Source organism: Musa acuminata, chromosome BXJ2-9, assembly GCF_036884655.1.
Source record: "Musa acuminata AAA Group cultivar baxijiao chromosome BXJ2-9, Cavendish_Baxijiao_AAA, whole genome shotgun sequence".
Taxonomy (NCBI): Eukaryota; Viridiplantae; Streptophyta; class Magnoliopsida; order Zingiberales; family Musaceae; genus Musa; species Musa acuminata.
Window position 1 is genome coordinate 45,030,443 of NC_088346.1, and position 12,750 is coordinate 45,043,192.

The following is a 12,750-nucleotide window of genomic DNA, read 5'->3' on the forward strand; positions in this document are numbered from 1 at the left end:
AATATAAGTATCAGTTTATTATGATGCATTAAGTCTAATAATGAAGTTTACACCATTCATTAACAATGCGGCAACGAAGACCATTGGATTGAGGTAGGAGAGACAAAAGAGGAGGAGTGATTTTATTTGGTTGTCGTTCATGTCTCTCGAGTTAGCTTTTCATGTTAGGTGTTATCTTGGCATTTCTTATGTGCATTTGGTATGAGGTGTCACCCTCCTTGCAAGTTATTTCATGGAGGTGATTTCATCGTAGGTAAACCACACACGATCGAATATTGCTTTTTTTATGTGGTGCTCACTTTTCGGTGTGTATTTTGTTATTTTATGCTTTTAATTGCTATACTTTAGTGGTAGGTTGTTCAAAAGAAGATTAAAAAGATCATATATATGGTAAGTATTTTAATATAAAAAATTGATATATTTAATATCGATAATACGAATCTATAACATCTTTCACATAAAAAATAGTAAGATTAAGATTAACTCATAATGCTCTCTTTTTTTCGTTACTTAGACGTAAAAGCTTATCCGATAATTAAAATCTTAAACTCTAATATCCTTTTTTTTATACAAAATATAAATGATGAAGACATAATTCAAGCCTATTACTTTGCGATATATTGTTATTTACCAGCTAAGGATACCTTCTAAAAAATATATCAAATAAGGCAATATATCCAATATTTAAGATATAAAAATATATCGAATGAGTCTTCCAACCCTCAATCTTTGATAAATTAATCTAATACATCACCACTAAATTAATATTTAAAATATTATTTTTTGATAATTTATTCTATTATATATATATATATATATATGCAACTAAATGGAACTATAAAAAAAAGGCTATAATCTCATATTGGAAACACCTTAATTAGTATGTACGTGATCTAATTCCTACATTGATAATTTGCCTGCAAAAGTCGGTGTCAGACTTTTAATGACCCTCCAAAACCCGTTGGAATTGGCTCGACACTCGATAAACTCCACCTCACATATCATATAATTTGTACACGAAGATCAAATTATTGGGCATATATATATATATATATAGTGTTTAGTATATAGGAAAAAATGATACCTAATCAAACCATTAATTAAATGCCGAAGGAACAAAAATCGAAGACAAAATGGACGCTAACGTATCTTATTATTTTGGGGTGTCTAAAAAAAATAACTTCTAAATGCTTAATTATCGAAGAATACACATTCTTAATCAATAACAACAGTTCGACAGATTGATCGACACATTAAAAAGGGAGGACGTGTTTCTTTCCCTTCAATTAGCATGGCAAGGAGTGTGGGAGGTGGACACGTTGACTGTTGTTTCTTGTGGTTGGTTCATTAGTTGCGTTGGCGAGAGGTGCATCGACTTGTGTTTCGTGTGGCACATTATTAGCACGGCGGGGCAGAGCGTGGGAATCAATTACTACCCTTCTAACACGCACGATTAATCCCTACGCTATTAATATTACTTACTGTACAATGTAATGTATCTTAATTGTGATGGATCTCAGATTTGAATTCACGTGTGATCGTAATGTACTACTATACGTCTTCCGATTGTAGTATTGGCTATGTATTGATATGGGTAAGTAATAGTTGGGAAGGAAGAGAGAGGAGAGAGCCAAAGCACGCGGTACTCAACCACCACCCACCTTCTTTTCCTTGCTCAACAAACCCTTTAAATGATACCATCAATTCCACCTCGTCGTCGAGTTCTTCACCAAAACCTCTCCATGTTTTTGGAAGCATCCCAATTCACACACCCATTTGCTTCTGTTTCTTTCTTTTTTGTTTGTTTATTCTTTCTGGTTTTGCCTTTTTAATCCTGCGGTAGTTGATCGTGTTAGCTATAAAATCCCGGTGGCATTGGGATTGGGACTGCGGATAGCGAGCAGTAAGCTTCCACCTGCTGCTTGTGGGCTCGCTGGTGGTGGTTGCGAGCTCCCCGCGGTACAAGCCAACCGTCGCAGGGTAAGAAGACACCCGACCGACACCGACATTGTTGCATATAGAGGAGGGAGGGTGAGGCCGGGGAGGCCTGAGAGAGAGAGAGAGAGAGAGAGAGAGAGAGGAGATGGGTGGCAGGGGGGGGAATGATCAGTCTTTGCTGACGCTGGCTGGGGAGCTGCTAAATTCGACTGTTAGCTTCCTTGTCTTCTCCTTCCTTGACGTCCTCGACGTGGTCCTCTGCGTGGTGTATAAGCTGATTGATTACGCCATGGAGGCGGAGTGGAAGCCCTGCTACTGCTCATCCTCCAACAACATGATCACCAGCAGCGACAGCTTCATGGTGTCCGTGAACAGAGGGCCCAAGATCGTCCGCCTTTGCTCCACCAAGCTTCAGCTGGAGGACGTCTCCGACACGCTCTACTCCCGCCACTCCCGCGTGTCGGAGTTCTCCCGGAAGGCCGCCGTGGCCGTGGCGGCCAGCACCAGCATGTCGGTTCGGTCGCCGGCCACCACCTCCTTCGCCGTCGGCTCCAACATCATGGAGATGCTGAAGGGGAAGATCGAACGGCGGCTGCCGCAGCCGATCCCCCTCTGGTCCGACTGCGACTGCAAGATCTGCAACTCGTGGAGCCGATCCACCTCCAGCACCTCCCAGCTTTATGTCCATGCCGAGGGGCCTGCAGGCACGTTCTGGGTCGCCATGCATGCAGAATTCCCCGCTCCTGAATCGCCGAACGGGGTTTGACATGATGTGATTTGGTTGACAGATGGAAGAACGACGACGAATGAGGACGTCCTGTTCATCCACGGCTTCATATCATCCTCCACGTTCTGGACGGAGACCGTGTTCCAGGAATTCACCGCCGAGACGAGGTCGAGGCACCGGCTGTTCGCGGTGGACCTGCTGGGGTTCGGCCGGAGCCCCAAGCCGGCCGACTCGCTGTACACGCTGCGGGAGCACATCGACATGATCGAGAAGTCAGTGCTGGAGCGATACGACGTCCGCTCCTTCCACATCGTCGCCCACTCTCTCGGCTGCATCATTGCGCTGGCCATGGCCGTCAGGCACCCAAACGCGGTCAAGTCCCTCACCCTGCTGGCTCCGGTAAGGATCGCACGCGCCTCCCTCTCGCTAGATCTCGAAAGACGATGCAATCGTTGATGGTAGAGCGGCTGCGCAGCCATATTTTCCAGTGCCGAGGGGCGAGGAGCCGTCGCAGTTCATAATGCGGCAGGTGGCGCCGAGGAAGGTGTGGCCGGCCATCGCGTTCGGGGCCTCCATGGCTTGCTGGTACGAGCACGTCAGCCGGACCATTTGCCTCCTCATCTGCAAGAACCACCGCCTGTGGGACTGCCTCTTCAAATTCTTCTCCGGTAACAGGTACACTCCCCAAGTTCTCACTTTTACGTATGCACCACCACCACATACGCTCGCATCATCATCGTCCCAAATGGCAATTTACTGCAGCATTACACACTGTTCATGGCAGTAAGAGGAGGAAAGGAGGGGAGATTGAATTCCCCCCTCCAAAATCCAAACCCCAGCTGATTAAAGCGTGGGCTCCTCTCCTGTTCCACCATCGTGACGGGAGATAGCACTGTGTAAATGCTGGAAATGTTCGATCAAGATGATGAATTCCGCACCTGATCATTTAGTAGTCGGGGATAAGTGTGTCTGCTCATTTATGAGGTGCACAGTGTAAGGTCGTCCTGAATCCACCAACTTCTGCAGCTGCTAATTCACTAACAGTTGGGGCCACGCAGCTGTCTTCGCAACGAAGGGGTGAGGTGATTAATGCTGCAACATAGTGGCCCGCAGCAGTAGGTTTGGGGGAAGCCTCTCTGAGTCTTTCCTTAGCGTTCTTCTGAGTACAGTGCTGCCCGCCTTGTTTAGCCCGCATCAACATAACCTCCTCGATTTGAATGGAGTGCATGTTCTGTCCATCTCCATCTCATCAGCTCATATAGGATTCTATCCCTTTTCATTGATCGATCCTTATCTGAGATCATCTCATTGATTCCACAGACGAGTGGGTAGAATGATGGATTTAGTCTTCGTAATCGATTCTTGGTAATCCTTTAGCAGATTAGCAATGAACACAGATTTATGGGTGATATCATGCTCTTTGTGTTTCTGGAAGCACATGGGATCACATGATCCTTCCAACCCCTGCTATTTCTATCTCTGCTGTTCATGAGAGGTGTCAGAACATGAGGTGTCATTCAGATGACAGCTTTTAAGCCAATAAATATGCAATACATTGCATCTCTCAATTTGTGATGGAAAGACATGCCACCAAAGATGCTATGAAAACTTTGAACTGCTACTATCTCTCTCTCTCGAAAGGTCCTTTTCCTGAACACATTGATCTTAGCTTTTACAACTGTCCTCTTCCTTTGCATCTCACTAGCTGTCGATGTTTCTTTTCGAAAGAATCAGACAATCCATCAATGAATGGTCATAGAATTTACTTCCGAGCTTTTGCTCATGCATTTTTTCTGGAGCACATCCATTGGAGTCAAGAAAGGAATTAGGACTTCTCTCTTATGTGTGCTTGTTTGAGATCAAATAGTAGGTGGAAACAGAGTCGACTGAAAGAACAAGTTTGGTAGGTGAAGTGTGAGATGTTTCCATCCAATTTCATGCCATATTTCTCAAGATAGATCACCAAAGAGAACATGAATAATCTGACAAAGGGTCACTTCGTCTCTGCATTGCTGTTTGATAACACACGACTCAGTGCATGAGATCTCCAGCGGCTGCGATGCAGAGATGATGATGATGGTTAGAACATGTAACTGGGCAGGATGCGGACGTTCATGATCGAGGTGTTCATGTGCCACACGCACAACGCGGCATGGCACACCCTGCACAACGTCATCTGCGCCAGCGCGGAGAAGATGGAGAGCTACCTGGAGACGGTGCGGGAGAAGCTGAGGTGCGAGGTGCGGGTGTTCCACGGGGGCAACGACGAGCTCCTCCCCGTCGACTGCAGCTACGACCTGGCGGCCAGGATCCCCAGGGCTCGCGTCAAGGTGTTCGAGAAGAAGGACCACGTCACCATCATCGTCGGCCAGCAGCGCGCCTTCGCCCGGGAGCTGGAGGAGATATGGAGGGAAGCAGGGAAGTAGGGAGGAAGACATGCCGATGAGGAGGAGCGACCAAAGACGCTCTGCCTCTCATAGAAAGAGAAACAGTAAGAGATGTGTATTATTGTCCGCTTTCTTTTCTCTTCTCTCTTCAGAAGCCGTCGTCTGTTGATCGCTGTGATTTGGACCGAATCATGCATTGACGTTTAGGGGTTGGCCTACGTATGAAAATATAATCTGAGTCAATAAGCAAATCAATGTTATGTGTTTCCTGCGATGCCTGCCGTATCAGAACATTCCATTGGCAGAGTATTACGAGAGAACTCACCATTCCAAATATTATGCCCATATTAGTCATCACCTCTTGCAGTTTTTCTCTACCATCAATTGTCTGCTGCTCCACATTGAATTTTGTACTGTCTTTTACTGTTAACGTGACCCCCAAATTGATTCATTATTTTTCTTGATTAATAAGAGTAATAATAGGTACTAAATGTACCTATTAGTACATCGGATATAATATTGCTTTAGCTTTATTTGTATTCATAACAAAGATCGCGTTGCTATGAGTACTTACGTCGGCTCGTGAGAAATTATTTGATATGAATGACCCTCGTAACTTTGTCCCCTCGTAGCGGACTAGAAAATATATTTCCAAAGGAGTAGAGATGATTCTAACACTAATAAGATTTTGATTCTTTTGATTAATTTTTTATGTTTATATCGATCGTAATTAATCTTTATCTATAATAATGGATGAATGATTTTCAATTGAGTTAAATCAATTGATTTTTTTTCTTCCCATCTTGCTTTGTAAAAATGAAACTTAAATAATTAACATATGTAGCAAAATAACTAATAAAAAGCTTTTGATTGAATTTGGTAGGGGATGTAACATTAAGGAACCTCAGATAAATAAAATCAAAATAAATTAGGTTAAGGGTCCACTGATACTTCTTTGACGTAGGAAGATTGGTTCTTTTCTATTATTCACTTAATTTCTTCGTACACATGGTTTGAAATACTAAGAGTTATCACTTTTAAAGAAATTAATATATTTTTTATTACACATTAGAATAAAAGTAAAATATAATATATAAGCTTTAATTTAATCCTAATGGATAAAGACTTAGATTCGCTTATAAATGAATGAGTGTGTTATTATTAATTTAATTTAAATATTTTAAATTATTGATTCAGACTCAATAAAATTAATAAGTTAATTATTTATATGATCATGATTATAATATTGAAGCCACGTATGGATAAAACATAATAATGAGACTCAATAAAAGGGATACTATCGATTAATATTTTGAAAACATAATATATTATATTAAAATTGTTGCATGATTCTTAACACTATTGGTAAGACACCAAGATTGTTGATTGGTGAGTCGATTCGATTAGTATTCTGTCGAAAGTGCAAGTTCCTTCTAGTAACTACTCGTGACTGATGTAGAGAGCAAACATTGCGGGCATGATAAAGGAAGTCGTAAGAAGTGTCGATTCACTAAGAGCGGCTCAGTTTTTTAGCGATAAAGCTTGGTTAGGGGAATTGGGCGATCTCCTCTATTGGGTAGCCTTTTGACTGTGTCTCCGAGCTTCGTCAATGACCCTACACGACAAGCCTACACCGAGGGTGTTTCTACTCGACCTATTCGATGCTTAAGTCAGGAAAGCAAAAGGGGAGGAAAACAAAAGTATCATAATAAATTAAGAGAGTAAAGAGACTTTTTTTTCCTCTTGCCCTAGCTTGGCTCGGGGAATGGTTTTTATACCTAGGCGTTAGGTAGAGCAAACAGGCTTCCATCAAGGCCCCCCTTACCTAGCATGGTAGAAATATTTAAAGTGGGTAGCTTGTCGATGCATGCTCCTAAGGATAGCCTCTGGGAAACTATCGGGATGTCATCTTCGATCGGGCTTCCTTACTTCTTCTTCAAGTCAGGTAGGGCATGATCCCCTCGTCGTTTGTCTAGAAGGGAAGGCCAGTGAAGCCAGGCCATGCTATTAACCATTAATGTAGAGCAAGTTTATTTTCCTTATTATGGGATCGAATATAAACTAAATTCCAAAAAATGGTTTAGACATATTTAAAAAAGAGTCCATAGGGTGGTCCATGAAGCCCACTAAAATTTCCAATCAGCTCTCAAGTAGCTTGCGGTTTAGTGTGGTGGGGAACTGATTTTTTTTGTCATGTTCTCTTTGATCATAGAGTGGTGTTCTTCTTAATAAGATTTATCGTTACAACTTACGATTGGTTATTGTTGACGATGAATCAGGTGATGATTATGACAACATCATAGTTGGTAATATATTATCACGTACGTAGTTTGTTTTGTCTAAATTGTATGATATCCTTACATGTTTGTTTGCAAATGGTCAACATCCCCAAAATCTCTTATGGTTTTGTAAGCACATGTAAAAGAGAATATGAGTTAGAGGAAATGTTTAACTCAAGATCTATAAGTAGTTATTTCAGTAAATACTAGATAAGCAATGTAAGTTATATAGACTTACAAGCTTTAAACGATTGCACAATAAAAAAGTTCAAAGTGATATATCGTGACCAATAGTCCCCATAAGTGCCCACATAATACTATTGTAAAACGAAACAACGAACTAACCCTAAACACTATGCAAAGGCTCATCTAGTTATATGTCACTCGAGTAGCTCCTAGGTGCTATATTAACCAATATTTTACACGAGTTAGAAAACTCTTAAAATGATTGCTTGGATAGGTTATTTTTAAGTAATTTTACCTCTATGTGACGATCGTACATAACTTACATTTACAAACCTGAAATAACTATAAAAACTAATCAAAATGAGGCTGCTAAGCCTACTACAAACCTCTATAGGTTATGTAAAGTATAAAAAAAATTGAAAGATATGAACATACATAACTGTTACATCGAACATCATGTTTACAATTTTATCAATGACAATATGACGAAAGTAAACATGTTACAATATGAGACGACGGTTAATAGGTTAGAGAGGCACATGACGGTGATATCATGTGCAATGTTGTTCAAAATAAAATAAAATAAAATAATTTTTAATATATAAAAATTTTAATAATTTTTTAAAATATAAAAAGTAGGATGTAAAAGGTCAGGAGATAAAATATATAATTAGCTCATGCAGCCGACTTAAAAGTGGCGTTCTTCGTGTTACGACTTACACCCAAGAGATTGGTTACGAGCTCGCGGTATTATTTCCCTCATCCACGAAGCTCTGAATTGAAAGCACACCCCACCAACCTTATCGGAAATCTCGAGGAGGCTGTGAAGAAGAAGGGGAAGAGGAAAGACAGCTCAAGTTGGAACGCGCCGATGGCTTTTACGGGAGTCCTCTTCCCTGCCACCGCCACTGGCGCCCCGCACCGCCACCGCCACCTCCACCCGCTCTGTCCGAAGCTGCGCCGCCTCTCCTCTACCACCCGCACGCTCGCCCTGCCCTCGTCCGCCGACCTCCCCGTTCTCGATGCCCCGGTCGCCCTTGCCGCTGCCTCCTCCGTCGCCGCCCTCGCCGCCGCTCTCTCGCTCTCCGACCCCGAGCGCCGCCGACGGCAGCAGGCGGAGGACGTTGGCGGCGGCGACAAGGAGGTTGTCCGCGACTACTTCAACAACACCGGCTTCGAGCGCTGGAAGAAGATCTACGGCGAGGCTACCGAAGGCGTGAACCGCGTGCAGCTCGACATCCGCCTCGGCCACGCCCAGACCGTCGAGAACGCCCTCAGCATGCTCCGCGACGGCGGTCCGCTCGCCGGACTATCCGTTTGCGACGCCGGCTGCGGCACCGGCAGCCTCTCTATCCCCCTCGCTTCCGAGGGCGCCCTCGTCTCCGCCAGCGACATCTCCGCCGCCATGGTGACCGAGGCTGAGCGCCAGGCCCGCGAAGCCCTTGCCGACCGACCCGACCTCCAAATGCCCAAATTCGAGGTAAAGGATCTCGAGAGCCTAGACGGAAAATTCGACATCGTGGTGTGCTTGGACGTGCTGATTCACTACCCTCAAGGGAAGGCCGAGGCCATGATCGCGCACTTGGCATCGCTGGCTGAGTCAAGGCTGGTTCTCAGTTTCGCGCCCAAGACGTTGTACTATGACCTGCTGAAGAGGGTGGGCGAACTGTTCCCTGGGCCGAGCAAGGCGACGAGGGCGTATCTGCACGCAGAGAGGGATGTGGAGCGGGCTCTGGAGAAGGTCGGGTGGAGGGTGAGGAAGAGGGGCTTCATCCGTACGCAGTTCTACTTTGCCAAGCTGGTCGAGGCGGTGCCAGTGGGCTTGGCATGAGATGATGATAACCAAAGGCACAAGGCTTTCGCCGGGAGAGGTATGTGTTCTTGTGTCTTCTTGTTCAGCTGGAATTCCTCATTTTGTATATTTCATCTAATTGTTGAAGGGTATTTAGATGAGTAGAATTCTCGGTATCTCCATGGAACTTCTATGTGTAGAGAAGCTATGTTTTGCAATTCCATTTGAAACCTTAGGAGTCTACAAGACATTACCTTCAGAATTGCAGGACTCGAGCAATACAGAGTTATACTTGATGTGGATTGATCAGGCAACACTACATATAAATCTCCGATTGCCGCTAAGCCTAGTGTGATTATTTATGCTATCTTAATTCGTGGGCAATGTTACTCGAGCTATATGAGCTAATTCAAATATGCTTTTTGGTTGATTCATTGCCAATTAATTAAAGAGAGATACTGATGGAATATTAGTTCTTGATGCGCTATGAATTCTCTTAGCAATGACTGGTGCCTCCTTTCAGGAGTATGTTGTCTTGAGAAATTCATGAAATGCAACTTTAAAAAAATTATAACAAATGTGTGATTTGCTATAGATGGCCGGTCACCAATTTTGAATTCTTTTGGAGGTAATTTAGTAATTAGTTTAGATCTTTTATAGATGAAAAACTATTGGTCATGACCCTGCAAATGTATTTTGGTGATTAGCCTTTATTACAGGGTAGGTTGGAAAACCTGGAGCTCTATGTCATTCGTCGCTTGATTATTGGCCAAAATTGTTTCTCCAAAGTCGAGTCATCGATAGTGAATTATCAAACTATTTAATAACAAAAGAAAAGAGGTTATCATGCTAAGAGATCATGGGGTGCATATTACTACATTGACAATTTATTTGTTACATTCCATTTTTGACTTAATATATATGTCCAGCATGAAAAGAAGTGTTAAATAGAAAATCTAGTCGATAATCAAATGCTACATGAAAGAAACAAAAATTTCTCCATCATGTATCCCTGACCGTATGGGGAGACAGATGAATTCAAGAGTTAGATCAGGTCTAATAGGTCTATAGTGGTTCATACTTTTTTAGATGAAAACCAGGAGCAACATGTTTACCATTTAGATATTTGAAATCTGACAATACAATTTTATTTTCACCTTTATATGTTGTGGTTTTGTTTCACCAGGATTAAAAGTTTGAATTAGTTTCTTGATTATCTTGATTAATACCATAGTAGCATGCTATAGTTTGTCCTTTGCATTGTTAAACAGATTAATCCTCAATTTTTCCCAAGTATAATTCACTGCATTCTTTTATTTATATTCATCTTATATCTGGTGCCTTCATTCTGAAAAATTGAACTGATACTAAGATTGCCAGTATCCATCCGACAAATCAAACATTGCGAAGAATCTTCATCTTTGTTTAAGTTGATAATCGTCCTATATGAATTTAGTTCCAGATCACATGTTTGCTACTGTATGTGAATCTTAAAATGTTAAGCTATAATATGACACAATGCCAAGTAGGACATCCTTCTATCTTTGTCAACCACTTGAAAAATAACCCCAAAACCTATTTTCCTCTAGAATTCTAGCTTGCTACTCATGCCCTTCAGAAGTACTTGTTGTCGATATCGTAGTCAAATTTCAGCATGTTGCATTTTGCAGGTAGAATGACTAATATTTTGTTGTTGCCCATAAATTATAGGTACCTGCTGATCTTGAAATCTAGTCTTTGTTAGCTTGGTATTCAGGATGAAATGTCTCGGTATGTCATTGCCCTGTTTTCCTCACAGGCTAACTTGCTCTTTCATTTTGGTAAACTTTTTCATCCTAATATAATGGAGAAGATGGTCAACAATTTTTCTTTTTTCTCTTAATCCTTGGCAGAATATCCCAGAGGGATTCTCTTCTTCTTCTTCTTCTTCTTCTTTAATTTTTGTTCCCGGTTCTGGTCTTGGTTCTAAAGCTAATATGTATTCCTTAATGGTACACTGTCTAGAGCAGGAAGTTTGATATTACAGATACATGTAGTGAGCTGTTGATCATTGATTTTATAAGCAGTGAAGTTAGATAATATTTTCTTCTTCCCAACTTCCAGTATCTCAAAATTCCCCTTTTATATAGACTAATCACTCTAGTGTTGCAATATTAGCTTGTTTTTAGTGTGAGCATGAGGTGAGGTTTCTTCGCCTCATGTATCTTCTACCAGACATAGATGGATTTCAGTGTATAGATTGATCTTATTCTGTTCTGCTGGTAAGAAAGGTTTTCTGCTAATACGTTTATAACCTTTGGAAATTCTGCACTCTTGGAGAATTCAGAGACAATGGTCAAAGGTGGACCAATTGTCATTGCCAAGGATAATAGCTCAGTGTCTTTCAAGAACTGTGCCATGATAGTTCACTCTTTCATAATTATATTTTTATTTTATCTTTGTTTTACCGTAAAAATAATATTTCATATCGAAAGTAATTGATCGTTGCTGACCCTTAAAACATGTTTCCTTGGAAGCATTATCTACTTGAGAAACAATCCGAAACGGTACTGCAGTGAACTCCAAGTCACGTCCGTCCTCATGCTTCGCCTTGCTATATATGTATGTTGCCTAAGCTCAAATCCCTACCCCATCGATCGGGTGGAAGAGGCCAGATGGAGAAGCTCTCTGATTCCGGACTCGCCGCCTCCCTCCTCCTCCTCTTCGCCCTTCTCTGTTCCTCGACGCCTTCCGCTGCAGACGATGGCCCGCTTCAAGATCTGTGCCCCGCGGCCCCGCAAGGAGAAGCAAAGCTCTTCATGAATGGCTTCCTCTGCAAGAGCCCCAGCAGCGTCATGGCCTCCGACTTCAAGACCTCGCGGCTCAACCACGCGGGCGACACCGACAACTTCCTCCGGTCGTCCATGAACGTGGTGACGGCCGCCGACTTCCCCGGCCTCAACACACAGGGCCTCTCCATGGCCCGCACCGACCTGGCCATGGACGGTATGGTCCTGCCCCACTCCCACCCCCGGGCGTCCGAGATGATGTTCGTCTCCCACGGCACGGTGGTGGCGGGGTTCGTGGACAGCGGGAACCGTCTGTTCCAGCGGACGCTACGGGACGGCGACGTGTTCGTGTTCCCCCGCGGCCTGCTCCACTTCTGCGTGAACGCCGGGTATGGGCTGGCGACCACCTTCTCGGTGCTCAACAGCCAGAACCCGGGCGTGATGAGCATCGCGGGCGCCATGTTCGCGCCCGGATCCGACGTGATGGAGAAGCTCGTGTCGAGGATCTTAAGCTTCAAAGCTGGGAACGCCACAGCCACCGTGAGCTCTGTTTGATGGTGATGATCACGTTGTATTTATTATCGTCTCATGTTGAGGATGATAAATGGATGATCTTTTTCTTACCAACACACAATCAATATGCAAATTGAATTGGGCTGATTGCAGATTTACG

General features: G+C 43.2%; 3 protein-coding genes across 6 annotated transcripts; all 3 read left to right on the forward strand.

The window, feature by feature from the left end:
* Positions 1-1,772: 1,772 nt before the first annotated feature.
* Positions 1,773-5,324, forward strand: LOC103998855 (probable lysophospholipase BODYGUARD 3). The gene is made up of 4 exons (XM_009420460.3): positions 1,773-2,642; positions 2,727-3,064; positions 3,141-3,340; positions 4,767-5,324. Exons 1-4 carry the CDS (start codon positions 2,084-2,086, stop codon positions 5,089-5,091), a joined length of 1,422 nt encoding a protein of 473 aa, XP_009418735.2. The 5' UTR covers positions 1,773-2,083; the 3' UTR covers positions 5,092-5,324.
* A 2,926-nt stretch (positions 5,325-8,250) lies between these two features.
* LOC103998856 (magnesium protoporphyrin IX methyltransferase, chloroplastic) lies at positions 8,251-11,964 on the forward strand. 4 transcript variants are annotated; one of them, XM_065126731.1, is made up of 2 exons: positions 8,251-9,388; positions 11,826-11,964. In XM_065126731.1, exon 1 carries the CDS (start codon positions 8,389-8,391, stop codon positions 9,346-9,348), a length of 960 nt encoding a protein of 319 aa, XP_064982803.1. In that variant the 5' UTR covers positions 8,251-8,388; the 3' UTR covers positions 9,349-9,388; positions 11,826-11,964. The 4 variants fall into 4 exon arrangements, with proteins under 4 accessions (XP_064982803.1, XP_009418736.2, XP_009418737.2 ...); XM_009420461.3 differs by lacking the exon at positions 11,826-11,964 and adding an exon at positions 11,020-11,405; XM_009420462.3 differs by lacking the exon at positions 11,826-11,964 and adding an exon at positions 9,578-9,812.
* On the forward strand, positions 11,913-12,748 carry LOC135623587 (germin-like protein 11-1). Its single transcript, XM_065126732.1, has one exon. It carries the CDS (start codon positions 11,913-11,915, stop codon positions 12,630-12,632), a length of 720 nt encoding a protein of 239 aa, XP_064982804.1. The 3' UTR covers positions 12,633-12,748.
* Positions 12,749-12,750: the final 2 nt, after the last annotated feature.

Coding starts and splice junctions, on each gene's coding strand:
- LOC103998855 (XM_009420460.3), top strand. CDS start 2,084: ATGGGTGGCAGGGGGGGGAATGATCAGTCTTTGCTGACGCTGGCTGGG. Junction 3,065..3,140: donor CCCTCACCCTGCTGGCTCCG/GTAAGGATCGCA, acceptor GCGGCTGCGCAG/CCATATTTTCCAGTGCCGAG. Junction 3,341..4,766: donor AAATTCTTCTCCGGTAACAG/GTACACTCCCCA, acceptor GTAACTGGGCAG/GATGCGGACGTTCATGATCG.
- LOC103998856 (XM_065126731.1), top strand. CDS start 8,389: ATGGCTTTTACGGGAGTCCTCTTCCCTGCCACCGCCACTGGCGCCCCG.
- LOC135623587 (XM_065126732.1), top strand. CDS start 11,913: ATGTTGCCTAAGCTCAAATCCCTACCCCATCGATCGGGTGGAAGAGGC.